The sequence below is a fragment of the Phascolarctos cinereus genome, unplaced genomic scaffold (assembly GCF_003287225.1).
Source record: "Phascolarctos cinereus isolate Bilbo 61053 unplaced genomic scaffold, phaCin_HiC Scaffold_2;HRSCAF=192, whole genome shotgun sequence".
In the NCBI taxonomy this organism is placed as follows: domain Eukaryota; kingdom Metazoa; phylum Chordata; class Mammalia; order Diprotodontia; family Phascolarctidae; genus Phascolarctos; species Phascolarctos cinereus.
In genome coordinates this window covers 328,215,137-328,242,491 of record NW_027555625.1, presented here as the reverse complement: position 1 = coordinate 328,242,491, position 27,355 = coordinate 328,215,137, and the positions used below count along the sequence as shown (strand labels likewise).

The 27,355-nt window shown below is 44.5% G+C and overlaps 1 protein-coding gene across 6 annotated transcripts in view; it reads left to right on the top strand.

Moving 5' to 3' along the window:
- TOX2 (TOX high mobility group box family member 2) overlaps positions 1-21,493 on the top strand; it is a 327,883-nt gene extending 306,390 nt beyond the window's left edge. For 4 of the 6 annotated variants that reach the window (XM_020998643.1, XM_078150271.1, XM_020998640.2 and 1 more), the window contains 4 exons: positions 7,603-7,683; positions 13,159-13,587; positions 15,577-15,707; positions 20,403-21,493. In XM_020998643.1, coding sequence (XP_020854302.1) covers positions 7,603-7,683; positions 13,159-13,587; positions 15,577-15,707; positions 20,403-20,439 — 678 coding nt within the window. In that variant the 3' untranslated portion in view covers positions 20,440-21,493. The remainder of the gene's footprint in view (positions 1-7,602; positions 7,684-13,158; positions 13,588-15,576; positions 15,708-20,402) is intronic. The other 2 variants (XM_078150272.1, XM_020998641.2) reach the window with 1 other exon arrangement.
- The last annotated feature ends 5,862 nt before the right edge of the window (positions 21,494-27,355 follow it).

The following is a 27,355-nucleotide window of genomic DNA, read 5'->3' as shown; positions in this document are numbered from 1 at the left end:
TATCTCTCACATCCATGCCCTTCTCTCTACTCACACGGCCGCCATGCTAGTTTAGGCCTTTGTCAGTTCCCTGCTAGACTATTACAATTACTCCTAAATCAGTCTCCCTCCCTCAAGTCTCCCCCTCTCCAATTCCTCCTCCACACAGCAGCCGAAAGTGATTTTCCAAAGGTCTGACCATGTTGTTACCTTGCTCACAAAAACTCAGGCGCCTTCCTATTACCTCTAAGTACAATACAATACAAATGGAAACTCCCTCTGCCTTGCATTTAAAAACCCTTTAGAACCTGGCTCCAACCTTCACCTCCAGGTTTATTTCTCTTTTAGGTTCTGTAAGTCTAGCAAAACTAGCTTTCTTTCTTTTTTTTTAAAATTAATTTATTTTAATTTATCAATAATCACTTCCATAAGCTTTTGAGTTTTAAATATTTCTCCCCCTCCCTTTCCACCACCCTCCCTAAGATGGCGCGCAATCTTATATAGGCTATACATATGCATTCCTATTAAACATATTTTCACATTAGTGATGTGTAAGGAAGAATTAGAACCAATAGGAGGAACCACCAGAAAGAGGAAACAAAACAACAACAGAAGAAAAAAAATAGCAAATAGTATGCTTTGATCTGCGTTCAAACTCCATAGTTCTTTCTTTGGATGTGGTTAGCATTTTCCATCATGAGACTTTTGGAGATATCTTAGATCCTAGTATTGCTGAGAAGGGTTAAGTCTATCAATATTAGTCATCTCACAATGTGGCTGTTACTGTGTACAACGTTCTCCTGGTTCTGCTCCTTCACTTAGCATCAGACCATACAAGTCTTTCCAGGTTTTTCTGAAGTCAGCCTGTTTATCATTTCTTTTAGCACAATAGTATTCCATTACATTCATGTACCACAATTTGCTCGTCCATTCCCCAATTGATGGGCATCCTCTCAATTTCCAATTCTTTGCCACTACAAAAAGAGCTGCTATGAATATTTTTGTACGTGTGGGTCCTTTTCCCATTTGTATGATCTCTTTGGGATACAGACCTAGAAGTGCTATTGCTGGGTCAAACGGTATGCATATTTTTATTGCCCTTTGGGCATAGTTCCAAATTGTTCTCCAAAATGGTTGAATCATTTCACAACTCCACCAACAATGCATTAGTGTTCCAATTTTCCCACATCTTCTCCAATATTTATCATTTTCCTGTTTTGTCATGTTAGCCAATCTCATAGGTGTGATGTGGTCAAAACTGGCTTTCTTGCTGCTACTTACCCTCCACCCCCCATCCTCATCTCCATACCTTTGCACAGATTACCCCACACCTACCCACCTGCCCACCCACCCCCCAGCACCTGTGCCTAGGATGCACTCCTTTCTTATCTCTGCCTCTCAGAATCCCTAATTTTCTTGAAAGCTCAGTTCAGAAAAGCATGGAGGGTGTGTGTATGTGTATGTGTGCATGTGTGTGTGTGTGTGTGTATGTGTATGTATAAAAATCCAGGATAGCTCAGTCAGAGAGTATGTGAAATAGAATCACTATACAAAGAGTGAAATAGAATCACTATACAAAGAGGGGAAAGCTAGGAAGGACCCACACTTCAAGAAGATCATCTGGGCAGCCAAGGGGAGGATGGGAAAAATTTGAGGCAGGGAGGCCTGAAGGCTAATGTTAATAGTCGAGGTGAGAAGAAAGATGAGGGCCTGTAGACGGACTATGGTTCTGAGAGTGCAGAGAAAGAGACCTACATAAGGGATGTTGCAGAGGTTAACAATGAAAAGATTTGATAAGAGATTGCGTATGTGACTGATTAGCTGGATTCCTGCAGAGAGAAGAGGGAGGCCTACCTGAGCTAAATGTCATATGGCTGTTAAGTGCTCTAATAAAACTCCTTTTTTGGTTTGTTTTTGGTTTTTTTTTTTGAGAGGTAGTCATTATTTGAGCCTACCTTGTGATGTAGGTACTATTATTATCCCCATCTTACAGGTGAAGAAATGGAGGCTGAGAGAAGTTAAGCAACTTGTCCAGGGTCACACAGCTAGCAAGTGTCTAAAGCAGGATTCAGACTCAGACCTCCCTGACTCCAAAACCAGGGCTCAATCCACTATGCTATGCCTCCTCTCCAACAAATCATTGCTAGCACTTCCCTGCGTTATGAAAGAAAAACTCTGGTTAGTCAGATGCCCGCATCCCAGAGCAAAGGGAATTACTTCTTCACGTCTCACTTCAGGCCTTTCTATCTAAACTTGCTCAGGCAAGAAAGGGTTCAGTGAGGTTCCGTTCCCCATCAGAAAGGAGTCCAGCCAGCTCAGTTTGTCTTTAGGTAGGAAATAGATTCCTTAGCCAAGGGCAGGGCCGGGAGTGGGGGTGGGGGCGGCGGGGAGGGCGGGGAGACAGAGAGGAAAGATAGGGAAATACACATACACTCTATTCTCATAAAATAGATTAAAGAAGAGAAAGTAAGTTTCCACTACTCAAGCTTATAATTATTTTTTTCCAGTTGGCTAATAATAATTCTGAGGACCCCTTCTGGCTCCTCACATGAGGTTTCCCAAGGGCTTCTGCTCCCAACTAAGCTTGTCAAGTATTGCTTTCTGGGCCAAAGATTTATAACCCAGTTAAGAATTGTCATCAATAGTGTGACCAGGGGAACTGGGTTCCCAAAAGACTAGACTCTTGTCCTGGCAGTGGAGGAATCCTGAGACTCATTGAGACTTGGCTCCTCTCAGAAGCAGTTATCATGAGTAGGTCTCATTAACACTTTATCGAAAACTTCTCAGGGAGAGAATCCATACCAGCCAACCAAGGCTGCAATATCATATTGGTCCACTAGAAAGGAGCCTTTTCTTGGAGTAATGAATGAGCAGAGCCATAACCAGTGTGGTACAAACCAGGGCCGGGACATGGGAGAGGAGGGGAGTTGAACTTCCTCCTTGCAGCATCCTTACACCTCACCTGCCACCAGCCTATACCACAATGTAGGGCTACCAATCCCCCAGAGCCCAGCAAACATTCTCAAGCTCCAATAACCGTGGTGCCCCTCTCCCACAATCCCTTTTTGAAGACAGAGGCTGGATTCTCTGGCAGGGGGAGATGGACTGAACTGCTCCCAGTGTGACTGTGCACGTGGTCAAATTATCCCCTGGCCCTCCCTTCACTGAATTTGCCCCAAGAACAAGCATCCCCACTTGTGGCTCTGAGCCTCTCCTTTAATGAAGGCAATTCAGTGCTTGGAACAGCCAGAAAGATAAGCCCTGGCTCTCTCCCTACAAACGCTCTCTAGTTAAGAGGAGATGGCAAGCCTCCGAAAAAGACTTTTCATTCTCTTAGCCAGCAGAGCCTGGGACCAGATACTATCACGAGCAAATCCCCACCACTCATCCTTACAACCCAGAGACAGAGACTAAAAGAATCTCCCCAGAGCTTCCCACTCTGCCAGACAATACAAAGAGTGAACCCCCCACACGCAGCTGAATCCCACACACAGAAACCCTGTGGAGCCTCAGGAGTTCATACCAGAGGCAGTGAAGGAAGGGCGGCCTAGTATTAGGGGAGATGAAGAAGCTTCCCCGAGTCTCAGATGCCTTCCACAAAATATACCCCAGCGGACAATGTGGGAATTTGTATTGCTTGCTTATGCACATTTTTGCAAGGTTTTTGTTTTTATTTTTTTCCCCAGTGAGGGTATGGGGGTGTGGAGGGCAGATGGGAGGGAGGGAAAATAGACTTTTGCAAATTTTTTTAAAAAATTGAATGAAATTTTGAAAAGCACAAAAGCAACCTCTCAATGATTGAGCAATGCTGTTGGTCCTCCTAGAGCAATAGAGCCAGAATAGGCCATCACCAGTGCCAGTGGTATCCTGACACTCTTTTTCTTCACTGCCTTCGATCCTTCCCCCAGGTGGTAAGTGAAGGCAACTGGCCTTCTCAGCCATTCACATGCTCCTGGGTTACACTGGCAGGTCGAGGGCACAGAGCACTGGACCTGAAGTCAGGAAGACTCATCTTCCTGAGTTCAAATCTGGACTGAGACACTTACCAGCTGTGTGACCCCTGGACAAATCACTTCACCCTGTTTGCCTCAGTTTCCTCATCTGTAAAATGAGCCGGAGAAGGAAATGGTAAACCACTCCAAGATAACCCCAAATGGGGTCACAAAGAGTTAGACACAGCTGAAACAACTGAGCAATAACAACTATTATAGAGTTGCTGCTCTTTTGGCCAAGGCTCTGTTTACCTGAGCTTAGGGGTAAAAAATCAGGAGCAGTCTAAAGTAAATATTTGGGCTGTTGTTTTCAGTACCAGTCAGACAGTGACCCTTCCTGTGAGACACTTATTGATAATATGATATGTGAATTATAGCCGTGGATTAAGAGCTGGAAAGGATCCTTGTATGTATAAGGAAGCTAAGACCCAGAGAAATCAAAGGACCAGTCCAGAGTTACACAGGTCATCAATGGCCGAGCTAGGTGAGGATTGAAATCAGGAAGATGTAAGTTCAAGTCTTGCTTCAGTCACTTAATAGCTGTGTAAGCCTGTGCAAGCCATTTACCTGCTCTCTGCCTCTATTTCCTCATTTGTAAAATGGGAATAATAATAGCGTCCACCTACCAGAGTTGTTATGAGGATAAAATGAGATAATATTGTAAAGTTCTTTGTAGGTATTGTTATTGTCATTATTACTACTACTATTATTAACTAGGCTTTGGACCTTGACTCCAAATCCAGCGCTCTACAAGACCTAAGGGTATAAATGTGTAGCATGATCCAGGGCCTAGATGATTGAGGAAAATCCCAGACCCATTCCTAGGAAGGGACTGTTTTTACAATCCATGTAATAGTCCTTCACCTTGGCGTATGCTTCTCAAATCATTTTCACATTTACTATCAGTCAAGAGGCAAGAGCTCCTACTATTTATATGTCAGGCACTATGCTAAGCACTATGGATACAAAGAAAGGCAAAAATATAGGCCCTGTCCTCAAGGAGCTTCTACTCTTGGGGAGTGGAACCAGGGGGAGACAACATGGAAATACCCATAGACAAATATGGTATAGAGGTGGAGCCAAGATGGCAGAGTGAAAGCAGTGACTTGCCTGAGCTATCCCCTAAACCCCTCCAAATACCTATAAAAAATGACTCTAAACAAATTCTGAAGCAACAACCCACAAAAAGAGAGAGTGAAACAAATTTCCAGCCCAAGACAACCTGGATGATTGATCAGAAAGGTAGATGGCCCCGGACAGAGAGAAGAGCGCAGTGTGGTGTGGCCGCGCAGGCCGCAGCGAACCCGGAGCAGGCCTCAGAGGACTGAATCGGGCAGCTGTGGTGGCTTCCAGACCTCTCAACCCACAAATGCCGAAGACAACTTAGAAGGTCAGTGGGAAAAGTCTGTTTCTGTGGTGAGAGAGGAGCTAGGTCAGAGCCAGTTCAGAGCACAGAGTGTGGGCACTGGGGCGGTGGCTGCGTCCTGAGCTTCTGGCCCACAGACTGAGGGGGAATACAGTGGCTGATCAGAGAGGATTGGAGGGATCTCTTTGCCAGTACTGAGGCAGGAATCTCTTGCTTTGCCCGTGCTTGGATCTGGGTCACAGTCCTGGGCGGCAGTCCTGGGGCAAGGAGGAGTGCTGGCATGGTGGAGCTTATTGTGGCAGAGGAGATGAAACCTTCCTCACAGTTCCAGGACAGAAAGGAGTGCTTGTGGTCACTAACAGACCAAAGCACAGGCCAGGAAAGAAGAAAACACCTCGCCCACCTTGCAAGAACTGAAAATTTACAGGTCCTTACAAGTATCTCTGAAAACAGCTATATAAACCCCTGAAGCTTGGGACAGTACACTCTCCACATTGGAAGCAGACTCTTACCTTAACAAAGAGTTTAAAACTCAAGTAATTGGCCAGGATCATGAGCAAAAAGAGTCAGACTATATCATCTTACTTTGGTGAAAAGAAGATCAAAATATACAACCAGAAGAAGACAACAAAGTCAAAGCTCCTACATCCAAAGCCTCCAAGAAAAATATGAATCAGTCCCAGGCCTTGGAAGAGCTCAAAAGGGATTTTGAGAAGCAAGTAAGGGAAGTAGAGGAAAAACTGGGAAGAGAAATGAGAGTGATGCAAGAAAATCATGAAAAACAAGTCAACAGCTTGCTAAAGGAGACCCAAAAAAATGTTGATTGATTTGCTTGCCTTTTCAATGAGGGTGGTTGGGGAAGGAGGAAGGGAGAAAATTTGGAACCCAAAGTTTTAAAAACGTATGTTTTTAAAAAATGTTTTCACATGCAACTGGGAAATAAGAAATACAGGAAATGGGGTACAGAAGTCTACCCTGCCCCACAAGAAGATAGAAGGGGAAGGGGATAAGAGAAGGGGGGGAAGAGATAGAAGAGAGGGCAGACTAGGGTAAGGAGTATTCAGAATGCATGCCATCTTGGGGTGGGGGGAGGGGTGAAATGGGGTGAAAATTTGGAACTCAAAATCTTGTGGAAGTAAATGTTGAAAACTAAAAATAAATAAATTTATATCAAAAGAAAAAGATAGAGATGGTATAAACAGGAGGGAGCAGGAGTGCATCTCCTCACCTTACAGGTGAGAAATCTAAGGCTCAAAGGAAACAAGGGACTCACCCAAGGACACACAGCTTATGAGGAGTGAAACAGGTCAGAACTAGGGTCCCCCCATCTCACCAGTGTTGCTACCACTCACTTCTGGTGTTCCTCCAGTCAAGTGCAGGAGTAACCTGAGATCCCTGGGGCCACTCTAGGAACAGCTTCTACTTCCCCCTCCAAAGTCATCACAGTCCATGTTTGCTGCCAGCAGGGATGGCTTTAAGCCAGGTTCTCTTCAGAGCACAGCCTGCATTTGATTTCCCAGCTATGTATGTATGTATGTATGTATGTATGTATGTATGTATATATGTATATGGGGGCACACATGCACACATAGAAGGCTAAAGGCCAGCTGTCCTAAAGGAGGACACTGGAGGGTAACAAAACTAGAACTACCCATAGTCACTAAGGGAGATCAGCAACTCATGACATTCTAAAGATTGACAAAACATTTTACAACTGTTATTCCAACTCTGTGAGGTAGGCACATCATTATGATACTGCTTTTACAGATGAGAAGACTGAGGCTCAGAGGCGTTAGGTAATTTGCCCAGGGGCACACAATAAGTTCCTGAGGTTGGATTTGAACCCTGGTATTATCACTCCAAAGAGCATTCTTTCTACTACTGAAGCTAAGGCCCTGAGGGAAGAGAACAGGAGAGAGGGATTATTGAATGGGAAGAGGGGATTCTGCCTCTGCCCTTCCTGTGCCACCACGGGAGGCTCAATGACATCATAAAAGACCTCGTGGGTGAGGATGGGAAGGAAGCAGACTTCTTGGAGGAAGAAGGGGCATCATGTGAGCTAGGACAGCCCTGAGGCACTCTTTGTCATGGAATTCACAAGGAAATGAGACAAGATGGTCCTCCCAAATTCTCATGGATGATATCCTTACACAGGTAAGACAGACCTCTTTAGGAGGTACAGCCTGGACCAGATTTGTGCTCAGGTGAGGCAGGAGTTCACTCAGCCCTTCTCACTAACCGCTAGTCTTTGTTTCCTTCTTTCAGGCCTATAAGAGGAAAACCGAAGCTGCAAAGAAAGAATATTTAAAGGCCCTGGCAGCCTATCGGGCCAGCCTCGTTTCCAAGGTAACCAGCCCCACTTTTCATCTAGCCAGTAAACTCTCTGGATGTGATAAATTAGTTGCATCTCTTGAGAATCTCTGAGGAGGAGCCATTTGATAAGAAGCACTCTGTAACCATGCTGCCCATACTCTTGGCCATCTTATCGCTGCTCTTTAGGCTAAAAGGATACGGGCAGGGGTGTGCTACTCAATATTTAACAACCAGGGTCTTGGAGGAGGGGAGGATGGATACACATACAGTTTTTAGTTTAATCTGCATCATAAACGTTTTTCTCCATCAATTTCTAAAGTCTCCACAATGAACAAAACAATACATCAAGCCTCGATGTTTGCCAATTTTCAATTTCCAAGATGTCAGTACTCACACTGAAAATGTAACCATCAGTTAGGTGGTTAGAGCTGGCTCTGGCACATCCCTGTATATGGGGTATATGGACTGTGCCATCGTGGAAATGGGCACTGGAAATAGTCCTGACTGCCGTACTCAGAGAACATCAACAGCCAGGGCTGACCAGGACCTTATAGTTCGCCTGACCCAGTGCCCTCCGTTTACAGATGAAGAAACTGAGGCTTGGGAAGAAAAAGGGACTCGTCCAAGGTCACGCTAAGAGTTAGTGGCAGAGAGGAAACTAGAACTCAGGTTCCCTGACATCCTGTTAGTTCTCCAAACTAGCTGGCCACCCAACTCCCAACTCCCACTGTTGGCTTGGCAGTATGTCTCTTGGGGAGAAAAGCACAGCGGGCAGTGGCTACGAGAACCAGACAAGTCCTTAACCATTGGCTGAGCCACATTTTCCAGGTTCCAAGGCAGTTAAAAATATTTTTTTCCTTTTCAATCTTACTGCTTGAATGAATAACCAACCTCCCTTGGATGTCTAGGCAATAGAAACCACACCCCAGAGCCTCGGAGGCAGTGGGGCCAATGATAGGAGACCAAAACACCCCAAGTGACATCCTCAAGGTCACTCAGCTTCCGAGTGACAAAGATGGGATTGAAACGCTGAGGATGAAAGGATGAAAGATGGTTTAGAATTATTCTGTCAATGGAAATAGGTTTTACGTGATTGTGCACATATAACCTATATCAAATTGCTTGCCATCTTAGGGAGGGGGAAGGAAGGGAAGAAGAAAATTTGGAACTCCAAATTTTATAAAAAATGAATGTTAAAAATTATTTTTGAAGGAAGAATTATTCTACCTAGAGAACAGAATTAGGAAGTTGTAATGAGCTAGATTTTTGCTTCAGCGTAAGAGACTATTTTCTAGCCATCAGAGCTATCCAGAAGTAGAGTGGGATATCATTAGAGGTGGTGAGTTCCCCATCGCTGGAGGTCTTAACTAGGAGGTTGGATGACCATTTTTAGGACCTGTTATTCAGGGGATTGTTGTTCAAGTATAGGTCAGACTAGAAGGCCTCTGAGCTCCCTTCTGTCTCTGAGAGCACGTGATTCCAAGGCCTCACATAAAGGCTCTTTCTAGTAGACCATAATGTACCTTTGGCTGTGACTTGAAGGTTAAGCGTTCAGGCAAAAAAGTCAAAAGTGAAGTGATCAAAGTCACTATCATTGGCTTTAAGGAATTTAATTAACTTCCTGGCTGCTTGGGGTTTGGGGGGCAAGAAGGGCTTGACAAATGGTGGGATTATTGGTGGTTTGCCTATATTTTTTCTACCCCAGAGGCAATGTCTCTGAACCTAAGACAGAGGAGCTCAATAACCCCTGCTCTCTGAGAGCACCTAAGAAGACTCGAAAAAACTAGGAATTGAGACCGCTTTCCTGAAAGAAGCCATTTCTTCTGTCATTTCTCCCTACTTCTTATGATTGGGATCTGTTCTTGTTTTCATGTAAACTTAGCTCTATCACACACACACACACACACACACACACACACACACACACACACACACACACACACACACCCCTGTTCCCCAGTCTGGGCCCTCCAGGGCATTAGAATCTCTAATCCTCATACCACTTAACAGTGACAGTGGATGTGATGGCATGGGGACACAGATCAATTTCTGCAAATCCTGGACGCAGGAGGATATGGGGAAACTCCTACTTTTGTAGAAGCACAGATGGCTTTGGCAGTTCACAAAGGTAGTAACAATAACTTTAAGAAGCAATATAGGGAAAAGAAGACAAAAATTGGTTTAAAATAGAAATTTCTCAGCCTTAGAGGTTTGTAAATTCCCTCTGGCTGACCCTTCAGGTCTCTTCCAGCACTTTGGGGAGATAGAGAATCCATCTAATCCAACCCAGCAGGAAGTTAAGTGCCTATTCTGTGCAAGGCATTTTGGTAGGTGAAGGAAGGAAGGAAGAAAGGAAGGAAAGAATGGAGGGAAGAAGGAAGGGAAGGAGGGATGAAGGAAAGGAGGGAAGGAAGGAAGGAAGGAAGGAAGGAAGGAAGGAAGGAAGGAAGGAAGGAAGGAAGGAAGGAAGGAAGGAAGGAAGGAAGGAAGGAAGGAAAGAAGGAGGGAGGGAGGGAAGGAAGGAAAGGATGGAGGGAAGAAGGAAGGGAAGGAGGGATGAAGGAAAGGAGTGAGGGAGGGAAGGAAGGAAGGAAGGAAGGAAGGAAGGAAGGAAAGAAGGAGGGAGGGAGGGAAGGAAGGAAAGGATGGAGGGAAGAAGGAAGGGAAGGAGGGATGAAGGAAAGGAGTGAGGGAGGGAAGGAAGGAAGGAAGGAAGGAAGGAAGGAAGGAAGGAAGGAAGGAAGGAATGGAGGGAAAAAGGAAGGGAAGAAGGAAGGAAGGAAGGAAGGAAGGAAGGAAGGAAGGAGGGAGGGAGGGAAGGAAGGAAAGAATGGAGGGAAGAAGGAAGGGAAGGAGGGATGAAGGAAAGGAGTGAGGGAGGGAAGGAAGGAAAGAAGGAAGGAAGGAAGGAAGGAAGGAAGGAAGGAAGGAAGGAAGGAAGGAAGGAAGGAAGGAAGGAAGGAATAGAGGGAAAAAGGAAGGGAAGAAGGAAGGAAGGAAGGAAAGAAGGAGGGAGGGAGGGAAGGAAGGAAGGGAAGGAAGGGAAAAGGAGGAAGAGACAGAGGGAAGAAAGGAGGAATGGCAGAGGATAGATGTGTCCTTAGATGTGATGCTATAGGCATAGAGAGCACAGCCAAAATTAGAAGCAACCCTCAGGCTCTACAAGTGACCACAAAATCTAAGATATCAAGGCAGAAAAAATAATCCTTTGAGCCCCTCGCTATTTTCAGAAATCCCCTTTTGGGGTTTTCCGAGATTCTGAGTCTAGAACCATCTTTAAGATGTTTTTAAAGCAGGGTTGAATATACAGCCACTGAAGTAGATGTCAAGACTCCGAGTCCTGATCCTTCTCCTCACTGTGTGACTTTGGAGAAAGTTCCTTCTTGTTTGGGGCCTCAGTTTCCCCCTCTGAGACATGAGGGAAGCTCATGGGGAAAACTTATTTTGGGTCTCTGAGATCTCTCCCAGCTCTGGGATGGCAAGATTCCAAAGGCACCTGCAGCATGTTACAGTAACTACCCTTTCTCTGGTGAAATGATCAAGGTCGAACCCTTGATCATTACCCCTCATGTCTGTGTGAGGCATAAACAATATTTGGGGTGGGGTGCGGCTAGGTGGCGACATGGATAGAGCACCAACTCTGAAGTCAGGAGGACCTGAGTTCAAATCTGGCCTCAGACCAAATACTTGACACTTACTAGTTGTGTGACCCTGGGCAAGTCACTTAACCCCAATTGCCTTGAAAATAATAATAATATTTGGGGACTATTGAATACATAATATAATTAATAAATAATATTTCTTTTTTATTTGAAATATTTTTATTTTATTATTATAATAAAATATTGTATTTTAAATATTTTAAAATAAATAATACTTAAGGACTATTGTAATTAAACTCCAAACTGTAGCTAATGTCTGCAGACTCTGAATTCTAATGTCTCTTGTGCCTACAATTGTACTAGTCACTGGGGATGTAAAGACAAGACCAAAACAATAGAAGCCCTCAAGGAGGTTATGTTTGGTGGGGGGGTGTAGGGGCAGGAATAACATGAAAATTGAAAATTAGATAAAAGTAGCTTCTAGAGGGAGAGCACTGATAGTTTTGGGGAATCCTCAAAGCCTCCTAGAGGAGGCAGTGCTTGAGCCATGCTTTGAAGGAAACAAGGAATTCCAAGAGGCAGGAATGAGGGAATTCCAGGCATGGGGAATGGCCTGGGCGGAAACAGAAGATGGCATGCCCTGAAGGAGGCCAAGAGTGGGTAAGGGACAGTAACATGTAAATCTGGAAAGGTAAGTGGAAGCCGGATTGGGAAGGGGAATGTATATTTGATCTTAGAGGAAATTTGGAGCCACTTTGCTTTCACTGAATAGATGAGTAACATGGTTAGACTTATACTTTAGAAAAATCACTTTGGCAGCTGAGTGGAAAATGGATTGGAAAGGGGGAGGGAATGCCATTGTTGCTGTTCTTGTTTTTGTTTGTCCTTCACTCTGGAAGAGGACCAATGACATCACGAGGGTGATGACTGCTGAGTGAATTGGATTTAAGTGAGGCAGGACTGTGCAAAGTTGTAACGTTCCCTGTCTCCTCCCAGAGTCATCCAAGTCCAGTGGCAAGAGTGACTTGAAACAAGTAGACAAATTAAGAGTCCCAGGAACTTGGAACTGGGACTAAGCCTTTGAGAAGAGAAGAAAGTGGAGAGAGGACCTGGGAGTGTGTGCCGGGCCCTTAGAGTAAATGCCAGCTGATAGATACTCAGGGCAGACCCTCAGGGTTAGGTGACAGTGCTGGGGATAGATGGGCCTGGGGAGCAAGACAAAATCTTCAGTGTAAGCTTTTTAATAGCTGCCATTTTGTCAGCTCCTTATAGACTGAGAATGGATATGCTATAGTGGGCAGAGAGCTGGCCTCAGAGCCAGGAAGACCTGGGTTCAAGTCCTGTCTCTGATACGTATTGACTGTGACCCAGGGCAAGTCACTTAACTTCTCACTGATCCAGGCAACTCTCTAAAAATAGTTGCAAAGAAGGTGCCAGCCTGCACTGGAAGAGGAAATTCCTCGCCGAGAGCTCTCTATGCCAAGGAAATCACAAATCTAGTTCCTATCCCCTTGCAGACTATTGTTTGCCACAGGACCAGAAAATAGAGCTATATTCTCCATAACAAAGTTAACCCTTAAGCCAGTGACCTATTGGTGGGTCCCAAGATTCTTTTCTTGACCTTTCTGGTTCCCAGAGTTCCTTGGAATGTAACTAGACGGCTTCATTTCTTCACAATGGATTAATCTAGTTGGATGCAGGGTGGGGAAGTGATTAGAGAAGGATTAGGAAACAGGCCTTCCTTCTTGTCCCGTCACCTAAATTAACTCTTTCCAGAGCAGAGCCAAGGGAATAGGACGAGCCCAAGGGAGAGGTCTCATCCTATAGGACAGAAGAAAGCACCAAACTGAACTTTCTTACGCATGTCACTATCATTTTCTTATCAAATCCTATGCTTCCCTTCCAGAGCTCTGCTGAACAGAGTGAGGCCAAGACCACCCAGCCCAATCCACCTTCTAAAATGATTCCCCCCAAGCAGCCCATGTATACCATACCACCGCAGGCCTCGTCGCCCTACCCGGGCCTCGGCTCGTTCCTGTCCCCATCTGACCTCCAGGGCTACCGTGGCCACCCTCACCCCAGCCTCTCCAGGACCCTAAACTCCAAATCCATGCTGCCCAGCATCAGTGCCTCGCCGCCACCGCCGCCGCCGTCATTCCAGATCAGCCCTCCTCTCCACCAGCAGCTGGCTCTGCATCACCCCCAGAGCGCCATCCTCAACCAATCCCTCAGCATGCAGCCAGTCCCCCAGCAGTCCATCTTGTCTCCTCCGCCCATGGCACTACAGGTCCAGCCCCCGATGAGTACCTCGCCTCCAGGGCAGCAGGTGAGTGAGGTATGCAGATCATACGACTTCCTGCCTTAGTCCAGCCTCAAACCTTGCTTATCCTGGAAAGGTGCACCTTGGCAGACGGAATGGAAGAATTCGAAGATCCAAGGTGTGGTGTTGCAGCTGTATAAAACACAGGTCTGCTGAAGTCAAGGCCTTTGTGTCTAATCCCAAAAATATGCCTCTTGGCTTCCCAAAGAGAAAAATCTCTCTTTTGCGTCCCTCAAATGTCTCCCAAATGTTTGTTTTTCCCCTCAACTCATTTAATAAATATTTATTAAGAATCTATAAAGTGACAACATCCTCCCAACATGCCCTCAGGACATACCAGGGAAAAGGGGTCAGTTGGGCAGCAACTTTCCTCCAGCTATCTAAGGCCCAGGGAGGTTGGAGTGGGGAAGAGGGAAGAATTCCTGCCTTCACCTCTCATCATCCTGGGGGCAGGGGTCTGTAATATTTGATGAGAGAAAGAGGGAGATATGGGTTGAAGGGCCAGCCCCCTCCCAACACCGCTGGAGCTAGGCATTAGGGATACCAAAACAAAAATGAAATAATTTCACCTTTCAAAAGGTTTGCATTTCCTCAGTTGGAAGAATATGGAGGGTTTCATGCAACCCCATCCATACTATGGGGTTCGGACTCAGAACACAGGTTCTACTGATGGTAGATCAAAGATGCTACCTTTATAAGTGAAAAACAGTAGGCTAAAAAAGAGAGAGAAATAGACAATTAGAAGGAAAATATATAGATTTGCATGATGGTTCTAGGTAAAAATGACCCTAGCACTTGAAAGTCCCAGGCAGGTAGAAAGCACTTAAATAGACGCTCATTGATTGATTAGCACAACTTTCATTCATCTATTCCTCTGTTGTAATCTAATCTAATCCCTTGATTTCAATGGATGATGTGAAAATGTCATGCCCGATCACCAAGATGTGAGGCAGCTCTTACCTGAAGCCAAGAGCCTGCTATTGCCATGTGCAATGAAGAGGAGCAAAACCCAAAAGAAGGAGCTGAATGGCTGAAATGCAGTTAAACAAGATTTCACACACACACACACTGTCGAGCGATTAATCAACAAGCATTTATTAAGCACCTACCATGTGCCAGGCACAATGCTAGGCACTGAGATACAAGTACAAAGAATGAAATAAACTCTAACTCACAAGGTGTCTTATCTTCGAACAGACCCTCTAGCAGAGAAGCTTCAGGGGCTTTCCACTGAAATTGCTCCAGTTGGCAGGGCATGAGACCTTCCATCCATTCTGTTTCTCCATTCTGGGTTTCTCTAGTTCCCTGGTAAAAGCAAACAGCAGGCTTACTGATGTGCCTTCAGTACCCACCCTCTACCTCCTCCAGGTCTTAAAGAAAAATATTCCCCAGAAATCCCCAGTGACCACGTAAGAATGTGGTATTCCACAGATATCCCCAGGACTCTTCACTGAAATTCTTTTTGCAAAACATTTGAGGCTGGCTTTCCTCCTGTCACCCAGATGTGAACCCCAAAGAGCAGTTAAAAGGGGGTCAGGCTGGTCTTCAGCATATACGTCCATAGCTTAGCGTGGTGCCTGACAGGTAGTAGCAAGTACTTGCTGGCTGACTCTTCGAGTGGGAACAGCACTGGATTTGGGATCAGAGAAACTGGGTTAGAATCCCAACTCTAATATTTACTTCCTGTATGGGATAAGGCATTTTGTCATCTCCAGGCTTCAGTTTCTTCCTTTGTAAAATGAAAACTAGAAGTCTTCCTAAAGCCTTTTCTACCTTTGAATATGTTCTTTAAAGAGTTGTCATGAGGTGGAGCCCCCAAAACCAGCCAGGGAGTGAGAAACAGGTCCAGCTAGCGAACCTCATGGTGGCCTGCCTCAGTTTCCCCCATCCCTCCCCTTCCTATAAAGTTGCTTCCATGCTTTCCCTTGCCCCCTGCCTGGGTTCCTGCCTGCCCAGGTTTGTAATGTTTTGTGCTTTTTTCCTCTCCATCCCGTCTCTCGGCAGGATTTCTCACACATCTCACCTGAGTTCCAAAGCAGCGGCGGCTCCTGCTCCCCTGGCACATCGAACACCCCAGGGAATAGTGACTGGGACAGTGACTACCCCAGCCGAGAATGTGGCATTAACCACTGCAGGTCAGCAGCCTTGTACTTCTTCTTGGGGACTGGGGAGAACCCAGCTCATTTTAACTTCAGCCCGTGTTAGAGACAACAGGTACGATGAGAAGGCAACGTGGTGTGGTGGGCACCGCCCTGCGCTGAGAGTCAGGAGACCTAGCTTCTATCCCTGCTCTGCTGCTGACTCCCTGTGTGACCATGGGCCTTCCTTTCCCCTCTATGTGCCTCAATCTTCTCATCTGTAAAATAGTGTTAGCATGATGTAATGGAGAGAATGCTGGATTTGGACATCAGGAGGGCCTGGGTTCATTTCCATACAGGCCACAAACTGATTGCATGACCTTGGGAAAGACTCTCTGAGTCTCAGTTTCCTGGTCTGTAAAATGGGTAAGAAAATAACTCCCAACTCACAGGGCTGTTAAAAGGATCAAATGAGATAGCGTATCTAAAGTACTTCAGAACTATTGTTATTATTTAATAATAATAATAATAACAATAATAATGGATTTAATTCTATAATCTTTAAGGTCCCTTCCAGTTTTGATGTTCTGTGATTCTGTTAAATCCAAGGTGTCCTTCCAGTCATTCATTCACTTTCCAAAATCCCATTCGTGCTGTTGACTGAGAGGGAAACACTGGGCAGCTCGTGCCCAGGCAAACCTCGGGGGGCAGAGCTGGTGTCTTGGTCTCTTGGCAGAAGGCTAGTTCCGTAGCTGTCTTCCTGGGGTCTCACTCATTCTGCACACTCTGCTGTGCTGACATAGGTGATCACATTCCTCACAATTGCCTAGTAAATGTGGAAAGGTGGTTCCTTGTTCCCACTGACATCATTGCAGTTGGCAGGGGAGGGAGCCCTCAAATAGGAAACTTCTTTTACTCCTGCTTCAAAAGCGAGTCATGTTCTCTTAGCCAGGAAGCCACTTCTGCTGGGCAGCCTTCCATCTCCTCTGAGCAAAGCCTTAATTGACACATATTAAAGGGGGTGCAGAGGGGAGCCTGACAGCTAGTTGCTCTGCTAATTAAGGTAAATGAAGTCGTGAAATTGTACCTTCTGTGCAGACTAATCTCAACAGAAACTTGTATAAAATGCTCTTTGATCAGTATGAATGCATGGACAAAAAGACGATGATCGAAGCCTAGCCCTCTGCTTCCTAAGTGAGCAGAGACCAAGCAGTGTCCTGGTTAAGACTGAAAAAAGCCCTTTATCCAACGGGCCCTGCTCACCCAAACCAGTCTCTGCTCTGGAGCTATGTGGTTGTTTTTTTAAACCCTCTGCTCCAGGAGGCCGTCAGTCCCTCCATGTATATGTCAACAAAATCCAGGTGAGGCTGTGGCAAAGAAGTACACTGAACATGTTCATAGAATCACAGAACGGGGGATTTAAAATGAGAAGGAACCTTAGAGACCATCTAATCCAACACCCCCCTTTTACAGATGAGGAGACTGAGGCCCCAGAGAGAGTGACTTGCCCAAGGTGTGAGTGGCAGAGTCAATATTCAACTCCAAACCCAGAACTCTGTCTGCCACAACTCACAGAGCCAGAAGGCTCCTCCAAGGTCACCTGTAAGATGGCCAGTAGTTATCCATGCTTCCCTGGAAGACCTCCCATGACTAGGAACCCTCCTCTTCCCAAGGCAACCTATTCCACTTTTCTAACGATCAGGAAATTCTCCCTTATAATGAGCCACAATCTGCTGCTTTGCAACTTCTCTGCATTGCTCCAGACCCAAGCAAAACACATCTATTCCCTCTTCCCTCATCACCCTTCCCCACGAGAGAGCTTTGATTACTTGACAGCTGTCATGTTTCCCTACTCCTCAAGTCTCTTCTCCAGTTTAAACCTCCCCAACTCCTTGACTGGATCCTTGTATCTTAGGGTTGCAGTCTTCTCATCATCTTGCTTAGCCCCCTTTAGGTGAGCTCCACTTTGTCAAGGTCAAACATGACTTGTATTTTACTGACCGTAATACTCCAGATGTGGGAACATCCTCTCCCATACTCTAGAGACACTGTGCTTCTATTAATGCTCTAAGATTTAGTTGGTAAAAGGAACCTCAGGGACCATCTGGTCCAATCCATCTTTGACCAAGAATACCTCCTACAACATCCCCAACAGGTCATCATCCGTCCTCCGCTTGGAGCTCTCTAGTGAGGGGACCCCCTCATACTCATTTTTTTGGATGCTCTGCCACCCCATCAGCCCCTACTGAGCTTTCAGCTCCAACAAAAAGAAAAACCTTCACATCATTTTCCCCTGGCTTCAGCTGCCACACTCATTCTGTGCTTGTGCAACTGATTGTTTTGAACCCAAGAATCAGCAAAGCTAATAACTCGTTTAAACTTAAAGTTGTTTAGCCTTGATTGGGATGCTTGTAAATTAATGTGCAATTGCCTTTTATGACCTCAATTCCACAAGTTTCACAAACTAATCTCAGCACTTTCTACAATACTGCTTTAGATTTGAGGCAGATTTTGTTGTTCAGTCATTTTTCAGTCATGTCCAACTATTCGTGAAGATGGATCTTCCAGATTCCAAGCCCAGTGTTCTATCTACTTCACCACCTAGATTTGAGACAGGGAGCTTTACTTAAATAATTAGCCTTGGAGAAGAATATAAACAATCACACCACTCACATATCTGCTCCTTCTTCTCTGTTGTAGATAGTTGTTCAAGTTTAGTCTTGACCTAAAAGATCCATTGTTTGGAAGCTGGTTTAGAAAATCTGACAGCTAAAAAACATTGACTAACTCAAACTCTGTGAACCTTCCCCTTGTCATAGCATGTCGTAATTAGGTGGAGCTTGAAGCAGTGTCTTTATGAGACTAGATATCCATGCTGGCTTCAAGTTCAGATTGGGCCTGAAGTAGGCCTGGAATACCCTCATTAGCCTGCAGCCACACTAGCTGGATTACTAAGAAAGTCAGCTGGATCGTTGGAGAGCTAATTCATTCTAGGCAGCCTTTCCTAATCCCTGAGGTTCCAATCTAGATAGCCACTAAATCAATCTCAGCTCTAAATCTACATACTAATAAGTCAAGCCTTTGAGACTAGTCTAAGTTTCATTCTTCAGGAACTAATGAAACCATTTCCGAAGGATGAAGAACAGCACCTATAAAATCCAAACCAGTCTCAAGAATTTGCCAACAAAAAGATGTTTCAGCTCCAAAGTGTAAGTGGGACCTGAAATACCAGAACCCCACCTTACATTAAAGCCAATGTGATATTGCCGTTTATTTTATAAGGCAAACCTAACCCTCAGGATTAAGAAGGAAGGGGACAAGGAAAGAGCCTTGGATCAGGAGTCAGGAGAACGGGTCTTCATCCTGGCTCTGCCACTAACTCAATGGATGACCTTGGGCAAGTCCTTTCCTTTCTCTGGGCCCCACTGTCCTCCTCTATAAAATGAATGAGCTTTCACCAGGAGATGAAATCTCTTCCTTCTAAATCCGAACCTACCCACAGAGTTATTGGGCTTCTTTAAATTTGACCTTCTAATCCCAGAGATCCCAACCATCATTCTAAGACACTATTGTCAGTGGTGTCATTTAAGGTTCTGTTAAATTCTGGGTTTAGAGCATGGAGCTGTGCCATGGGAGAGTTACACTATCAAATTTCTGGCTTTGAAATTCCTAACCTCCCCAAAAATAATATTAAAGCTAACTTGAACATAGAATTTAGGCCAGTGGTTACCAAGACAGTTTTCCAAAAAGGACATGTCAGCAGTCAAGAGGCTGAACCACCCTCCAGTGTCCGGGCTACTGCTAGTTTAGATGAGGGCCCATCCGATGGACGTTGTAGCCCGCAGCAGGGTCCCTGGTCCAGCCAGGTTTCCAAAGGCCCATCTCCCCAGGACCCTGCCTCCCTGCCACCTCCTTTCCATTTCCCTTTCCTGTCTTGCTCCAGTATCACCCTGTTGTCACAGACTCTCAAAGCTAAGAGGACATCTCGTTCAGATGCCTACACAGCACACAAATCCCTTCTACAGGTCATCTGGTCTCTCCCTTGCACTGTTGTCACTTCCCTTGATGGGGAGATCACTATCCTTCCAGATATGCATCCATTATTTTGATAGCTCTTATTATTAGGAAATTACTCCATGTATGGAACTGAAATCTGGCTCCTATAATTGTCCTCTACAGGTTCTAGTTCTGGCCTAGAACGAGCCAAACAGAACAAAACTAATCCTTCTATCACCCGATGCTCTGTCAAATATTTGAAATAAACAGTTACTATAGCCTGCTCCCCATGTCCTTTCTTCTGACTAAACGTTCCCTTTTCCTTAAACTTGCATGACATGGTTTTGAGTACCCTCGCTATCCTGGCTGCCATTCTCTGAACACTAAGAGCTTGTCGCTGTTTCTACTAAGATATCTGTCTCAGAATTTGCACAATAATCAGTCAATCTCACTACTCCAGGTGGAGGTCTGATAAGGGCAGAGGACAATAGGATTGTCAACTTGTCTGAGTTATTTACTTCTGCCTCAGTTTCCTCACTTATAAAATGAGGACACTACCACCTGCCTATCTTACTGAATGTTGAGGATCCAGTGAAGTGATATATGAGCCAAAGGTGGAGAATTGTTGTCAGGGTGAAGTCAGATTTGAGTATGGGAGGGATTGGCGTGGGGGCAATGGTCGAAGACCCCCAGAGTAAATAGATTTCCCCACTTTGGGCCATCCTCCTGACTGCCTTCTGCTCTTTTCCCTTCTAGCATGCTCCCAAGGGATAAGTCTCTCTACCTCACCTAAACTGGCCGTTTCTCCCCTCCGAGGCTCAGAGGAAGGACACGGGGATGTGGGCCTGGACACCGGGAGGAAGCATGGAGCAAGTCCTGGCAGACCGGAGGGCTGTTCCAAGGCACCTGTACGTTGCCCAGCTGGGGAGCAGTTTCTCCTTTCCAACTCCAAAGCCAACTTCTGAAGGCAAAGAGCTCGCTAGGTCCCTTCCCACCCCCAACCCCAGAGAACAAACGAGACACCCTTTTCTGTTTATTTGCTTAGCTTAGCTCCAAACTCTTTTCCTTGTGACCTGCTCTTAGACACTGCCCCAAGTTTCTGCACCAGGCTTCCCCGCTGGGCCAGCCCCATAGCAAACTGCGCCTTCTGACTTGCTGACGGCACTCAATCCGTGCAAGGAAATGTGAAGTATGTGTGAATAGTGTACATGCAAAGGCCTTCGATATCAGCAAAGTAAACCCCGAAATCCACAAACACCCCATTGGCATGCCTCACAGGGAGGGGGGCGGGTGGCCGGCCAGAAGGCTGGTAGAAATGCAAACCCAGTTTTACAAACGCGCCCACGGTCCTGGGTGTGAGTGTGTCGGCTCCACGTCAGTAGATTACTAAGTGTGTTAGACCTGTGCTGAAGACATCTTTAAGATTTTTTTGTGGAAGAAAAATAGTAGTTTACTTTCTAGTAAAAAGCATTTTATATTAACTGTAGCACATTTTTTTAGTTATACATAGACAGAAGATGTGTATAAAAAGCCTGCCAAACCTGTTTCTATGATTTCTACAGCAAGAAATGGACAGTTTCTAGCCATGTTGCCTGGCATTGTTATTTTTTTTTCAGCCATATGTCCATCTATTTAAAATTGCTGATGATGATTTTGTCTATTTATGGAAAAGGAAGAAAAAAAAAAGCACCAGAATTACAGTTTCTCAGAAGGGGCGTTTATTTCCATTTGGTTTTGCTCTGACTTTCTTTGTTAAAGGGCTCCCTTGGCCCTGACACATTTGTTTTGGTTCACAATGCTTAGCTCAACCTTTCTTTATAATAAAACTTCTGAAAAGTAGAAAGCAAGCCACTGGTCTGTTATTCTCTTGTGATCAAAAACACCCACACATGTCTATGTACTCCAGACTATACTATGACCGTAATCACTCATGACCCATCTTTCTCTAGGTCCCAGAAGTTATTTATGGCCCTAATACTAAGATCAGGTTCAAATCAAGAGTTGGGAAAAGACATCACTGATTTAGAGCTAAAAGGGATCTTGGAGATCATTTTACAAATGAGGAAACTGAGGCCCAGAGAGAAGTGATTTGCCCAAGGTTATACAAGTAGTATGAACATTCAGGATTCAAACTCAAGACCTCTGACCCTACATCAATCTTTCTATGAGGCAGAGGTGGGGAGGGAAGGCAAAAGTATGAAGAGGTGGTGGAATATTGTATGTGAGGAACTGAGAAAAGGAGACCAGTTTAGCTGGATCCCAGAATGTGGGTCCTGAAGGACTTTTGAAGCTGAATAGAGGGGTTTACATTTGATCCTAGAGGCAACATCACATCGAGTGAGCTTCCTACCATACTATGCTGTCTGCCAGCACAGCTCAGGAAGAGGACGTTCATCTGATCAATCGAACTATAATCACCAATATTAATGAATTGACATCAATAAACTTGGCAGGAGGACTCAGAAGGACCTGATTCTTCCCTCAATTTTAGGAGTTTTTTGGCTCAGCTTATCAGCAAGTGTAGACATAGAACATTAGTTAGGGCTGGAAGTAGCCACAGAGATTGCAGACTTTCAAAAGTGGAAGGAGTCATAGAGGCTATCTTGTTCAACTCATACCTGAATAAGGATCACCTTTCCAACAATGGGTCATCCACTCTTCCCTTGATGATTCTAGTAAAGTGGAACATCCTACCTCCTGGGAAACTCTAATCCCTGGGAAGTTTTCCATTACTTCAAACCTAAGTCTATCCCTGTGCAACTTCCATGGCCTTCTAATTCAGTTCTCTGGGACACACATAACCAGTTTAACTCCTCCTCCGTATGAAAACTCTTCATTTATTTGAAGAAAGCTATCATATTTCCCCATAAGTCTTCTCTTCTCCAAATTAACCACCCCCAGCTCCTCCAACCAATCCTCGTATAAAATTATCTCAAGGCCCCTCATTAAACAGGTTATCTTCCAATTTGTCAATGTTCATCTTAAAATGAAGCACCCAGATCCAAACACAATGCTCCAGATGTGCTCTGGCCAGGACAGAGTACTATAAGAGTGTAACCTCCCTAAGTCTAGATATTACATCTCTCTCCACGTAGTCAAAGATCTCATTGGCTTCTTTGTCTACCATGTCACACCATTGACCCACGATGTTGCCTAGCTGTCTCATAATGGTACAGTTGGGTATGTGAACCCAAATATAGGGCTTTACATTTACCTATTTAATTTCATTTTACTTAATTCAGTCTAATTTAATTTACTTTAATTTAATTTCGTTTAATTCTAACCTGTTGAGATCTTTTGGGATCCTGACTTGGATCCAATGTGTTAGCAATTCTTCCCAGCTTTGTGGCATCAGCAAATTTGATAAGCATGACATCTAAGCTTTCACACAATGACAATGTACAAGTCATTGATTTTTTTAAAATTGAACAGAACAAGACCAAGGACAGATCCCTGGGATCTTCCACTAGAGTATCCCACTTGCCATACTGAGAAGCTGGCATTGTCCCATTAATCACCTAAAGAGTAATGACACTTGTAGCCCAGTCATTCATACAGTTCCAAAACCACTTAACTGCACTATGTATGACTCAGCCAACATCTTTCTAAGTTGTTCACAAGGACAGTGTGAAAGACTTTGTCAAATACCTTGCTGAAATTCAGGTGTCCTGTACTGGTAGCATTGCCCTAATCTAGCAGTCTAATAACCCTGCCCCAAAAGGGAATGAAGTCAGTCTGCCATGACCTGTTCTTGACGAAGCCAATGGCAGCTCTTTCTGATTACTGCTTCTTTTCCTGGACGTTCACTAACAATTCCTTTAATAAAAATATTCCAGGATTTTGCCAAGAATTTAAGTCAAGTTCACATAGGCCAGTGGTTTGAAGAACTTACTTCATTCCTCTTTGGAAAAAAAAAAATCAGGCTATTCACTCTTCTTCAATCCTTTTACATTGCTCCCATTCTCCCTCTTTTTCAAACATCCCCCACATAGTTCAGCAATCCTATCTACCATTTCTTTCAGCTCCCTGGGAAACATTTATCCAGATCTGGTGACTTGAATTCACTTTTTTTCTCTTAATTTTTATTTTCTGTTCTAAATTCTCTCCCTCTCTCCAGCCCCTCCCCCCCCATTGGAAAGGCAAGCAATGTGATACCCACTATATATGTGAAGTCATATAAGAGAAAACTTCAGTAAGTTAAGAGTAACTCGTTTAGTTGTTTGGGGCTTTTTTAGGCAATTGGGGTTAAGTGACTTGCCCAGGGTAACACAGCTATTAAGTGTCAAGTTTTTGGTCTGAGGCTAGATGTTGAACTCAGGTCCTTCTGACTTCAGGGCTGGTGCTCTATCCACTGAGCTACCTACCTCTCCCCAAGCGTAACTCATTTAAAGAAATTAGTTCAAAATTCAAAATTGAAAAATGCCCAAATAAGTCACGGTATATGATTGTGATGGAATACCACTGTGCTATAAGAAATGACTAAGGGAACGGTATATAAAACATATACCAACATAAAACATATTTCCAAACTAGCCATGTTGGGGGAAAAGAGCAAGAAAAATAAAGAAAGTAAAAATATATATGGTTCAATCTGCACTCAGACACAATTAGTTCTTTGTCTGGAGGCAGATATCATTTTTTCATCATGAGTTCTTTGGAATTGTCTTAGATCACTGTATTGCTGAGAACAGCTAAATCATTCACAATTGATCATCATACAGTATTGCTGTTGCTGTGTTCAATGTTCTCCTGGTTCTGCTCATTTCACTTTACATCAATTCTTCCCAGTTTTTTTATAAGTCTATAAGTTTTCTCGAAGTCTTCCTAGGTTTTTCTGAACCCATCCCTTTAGTCATTTCTTATGAAACAGTAGTATTCTATCACCATCATATACCACAACTTGTTCAGGCATCACCCAATTATGAACACTGAACTCATTTCTTTAAATGAGTTGCTCTCTTGACTAAATGAAGTTTTCTCTTAATATCTCCTCACTTATCTTTGATTTCTATTCCCCATTAACAGCCATTTTTATTCTTTCTAGGACAAAAATCATTCTCTTTGGGAGAAAGAATGGAAGCAAAAATAGAGTTGAGTAGTGCTATTTTCTCTCCATTATCATTGTCCAATCTTCCCATTTTACAGAAGAGAAAATCGAGGACCAGAGAGGCAAAATAACCTGCCCAAGGTTACAGAGCAAGTCAGTGTCAGAGCTAGGGCCAGAGCCCACGTCTCCTGACTCCCAGTCCAAGACTCTTCCCATTGCACCAATGTCCCAGATTAAGAGTTGAAAGGAATAGACAAGAGCCACTATTATTTCTATACAGTTCAACTTGATTGGGTTTAGAAGGACAGGAGTATGAAAATAAGAATGAAGACTTCTCTGACATGAGGGATGTGGCAAATGAAAGATGAAATGAGGAAAACCAAGGCTGATCTTCTGAGCCTATCAATTTATTAGGCAATGTATGCCAGGGCCACTAGGTGGCACGGTAGACAGAGCACTAGCTCTTGAATCAGAAGGATCTGAAATCAAATCCAGCCTCAGACACTTACTAGTGGGTAACCCTGGGCAAGTCGTTTAACCCCAATTGCCTCACCCCCAAAAAAAAGGCCATGCATGCCAATTGCCTAACAAAGCTGGACCTTGAATACAGGGGGAGACTGACTTTCATACATTAAAAACGATTAATCAAATAAGACCGATTAATGAAAAGAAAACGATACATTAGGTAATCTGATTTATAATTGGATGAAAGATGAGGGACTTTCCAAGTTGGGAGGGAGAAAGAGAACAGGTGTAATTCCCTGAATCAAAAAAGGAGGTGTCCCACTCCCACCAAGTGTCTGTACACAAAGGAACGTGGACACAATAACTGACTGACCAGTGTGGGGCCAGTTTTCAGATAAGACTGTTGGGTTGCTTGAGATATACAATTGTGAGAAAACTCCTTGCATTAATCTTTGGATCTGACTTTCTGGTCAGCATAACCTAGTTCCTTAGTTAAGGGTCTCTAAATAGCTGGTGCTGGGGGCAGCTAGATGGCACAGTGGAGAGAGCACCGGCCCTGAGGTGGGAAGGACCTGGGTTCAAATCTGACCTCAGACCAAACACTTGACACTTGCTAGCTGTGTGACCCTGGCCAAGTCACTTAACCCTAATTGCCTTTAAAAAAAAAAAAAGCAGGTACTGCTGGTCCAGTTTCTAGTCATGCAGGGCTAGGTTCAAACAATGCAATAAGGTTTTCTCCCAGTTCCCACAACTGAATAAAGTTTCTCACAAGACAGAATTTGGACTAGACCCATAAATGAATAGAAAAGGAACAGATCTATCTCCAGAATTGAGTCACAAGGTGGGATTCAGTTTGGTTCACGCAATCCCCACAAGTAACCACTTGCTGTCCTAATCTCCTCAATCCCCTCAGAGAGAGAAGGGTCTGTACCTTATGGGAAGAAGTCACAGGATCATGGAGCAAGAAGGGGTCTTAGGTGTCATAAATTCCAATTCTCTCTTTTTATAGATTTGGAAACTCAGGGGTTAAGTGACTGGCCCAAGGTCATGTGGCTAGTAAATGGGAAGGCTGAGATTCTAACTCAGATCATATCTTTCCAAAGACAAGTTTCTTTCTGCTATGCCACAGCTGCTAGCACCAATAGAATCTCTCAATAAAATTTGCCTTGTAGAGAGAAGCAGCCTCCAGGAAGACCTAGGTTCAATTCCTGTCTCTAATAAATATTTATTGTGTGACCCCATCAAGTCACTTAATTTCTCAATGCTCTAGGCTCTGCAGAGCAATGGCTGCTCTGCATTGGTACAGGAAATTCCCAGTACTGCTGCAGTTCCCACCAAACAAAGCATATCTTCTAAAGTGTTGGTGCTCCCGGAACCTCTGACCCAAATAAGGTTTGTCCTGATCCCACCTCACAAAGGGAGTAAAGGACTTGGTGGTTATGCCTATGACAGGTGGCCTGAGCATATGTTAACAGCAGAAGAAGGTGACCTTCTCCAAGCCACAGACGATGAAGAGCCCCCAAGCTGAGCAGGGATGATGAGCCATTGCACTCTGATTCCTGAAAAGCAGAGAGTTTCCTATCTTGGGGGTGGGATTTGTGGTCCCACTCCTGCCTGAGCAAAAATTCACTCATTAAAATCCCCAACACAAGCAGTCAGGCTACTTTGACCCTGGGGAACTGTGGCCTGGACCTGCCAGGGGCCTACCAAGCTCCTACTAAGGAGACCCCTGGGGCCGCCCCATCCCTGGAACCTGCCACCGCTGATGGCCCCGACTATGCCAGATCAGGCTCAAATCAATTTTTAAATGAAATCTGAGAAAGTAATGACATTCCTCGCAGAAGCTATCTCAGACAATTCTCATCTCTCCTGTCAAGCAAATGAATTCCTGGTGCCAAGGCCTTGAGACTCTTCCCCAAACATGCAATCATTCACATAAAAGAGAATGCTCAGATAAAACCCATCACAGGGCTTCCAGAAGGAAAACCAGTCTGTCCCCAAATAATTTTGAAAGACTTAAAAATTCTGAGACCCAAGGTGAAACATGTTACCTACTTCTTCATAGTTAGATGATAGAGTCAGATTACAGATTAAGACATATTTCTTGGACATGGCCAATGTAGGGGTTTGTTTTTGCTTGACTGTACAGATTTGTTATGAGGGTTTTGGGAAGGAAGGAAGAGAGAAGGAAGGAAGG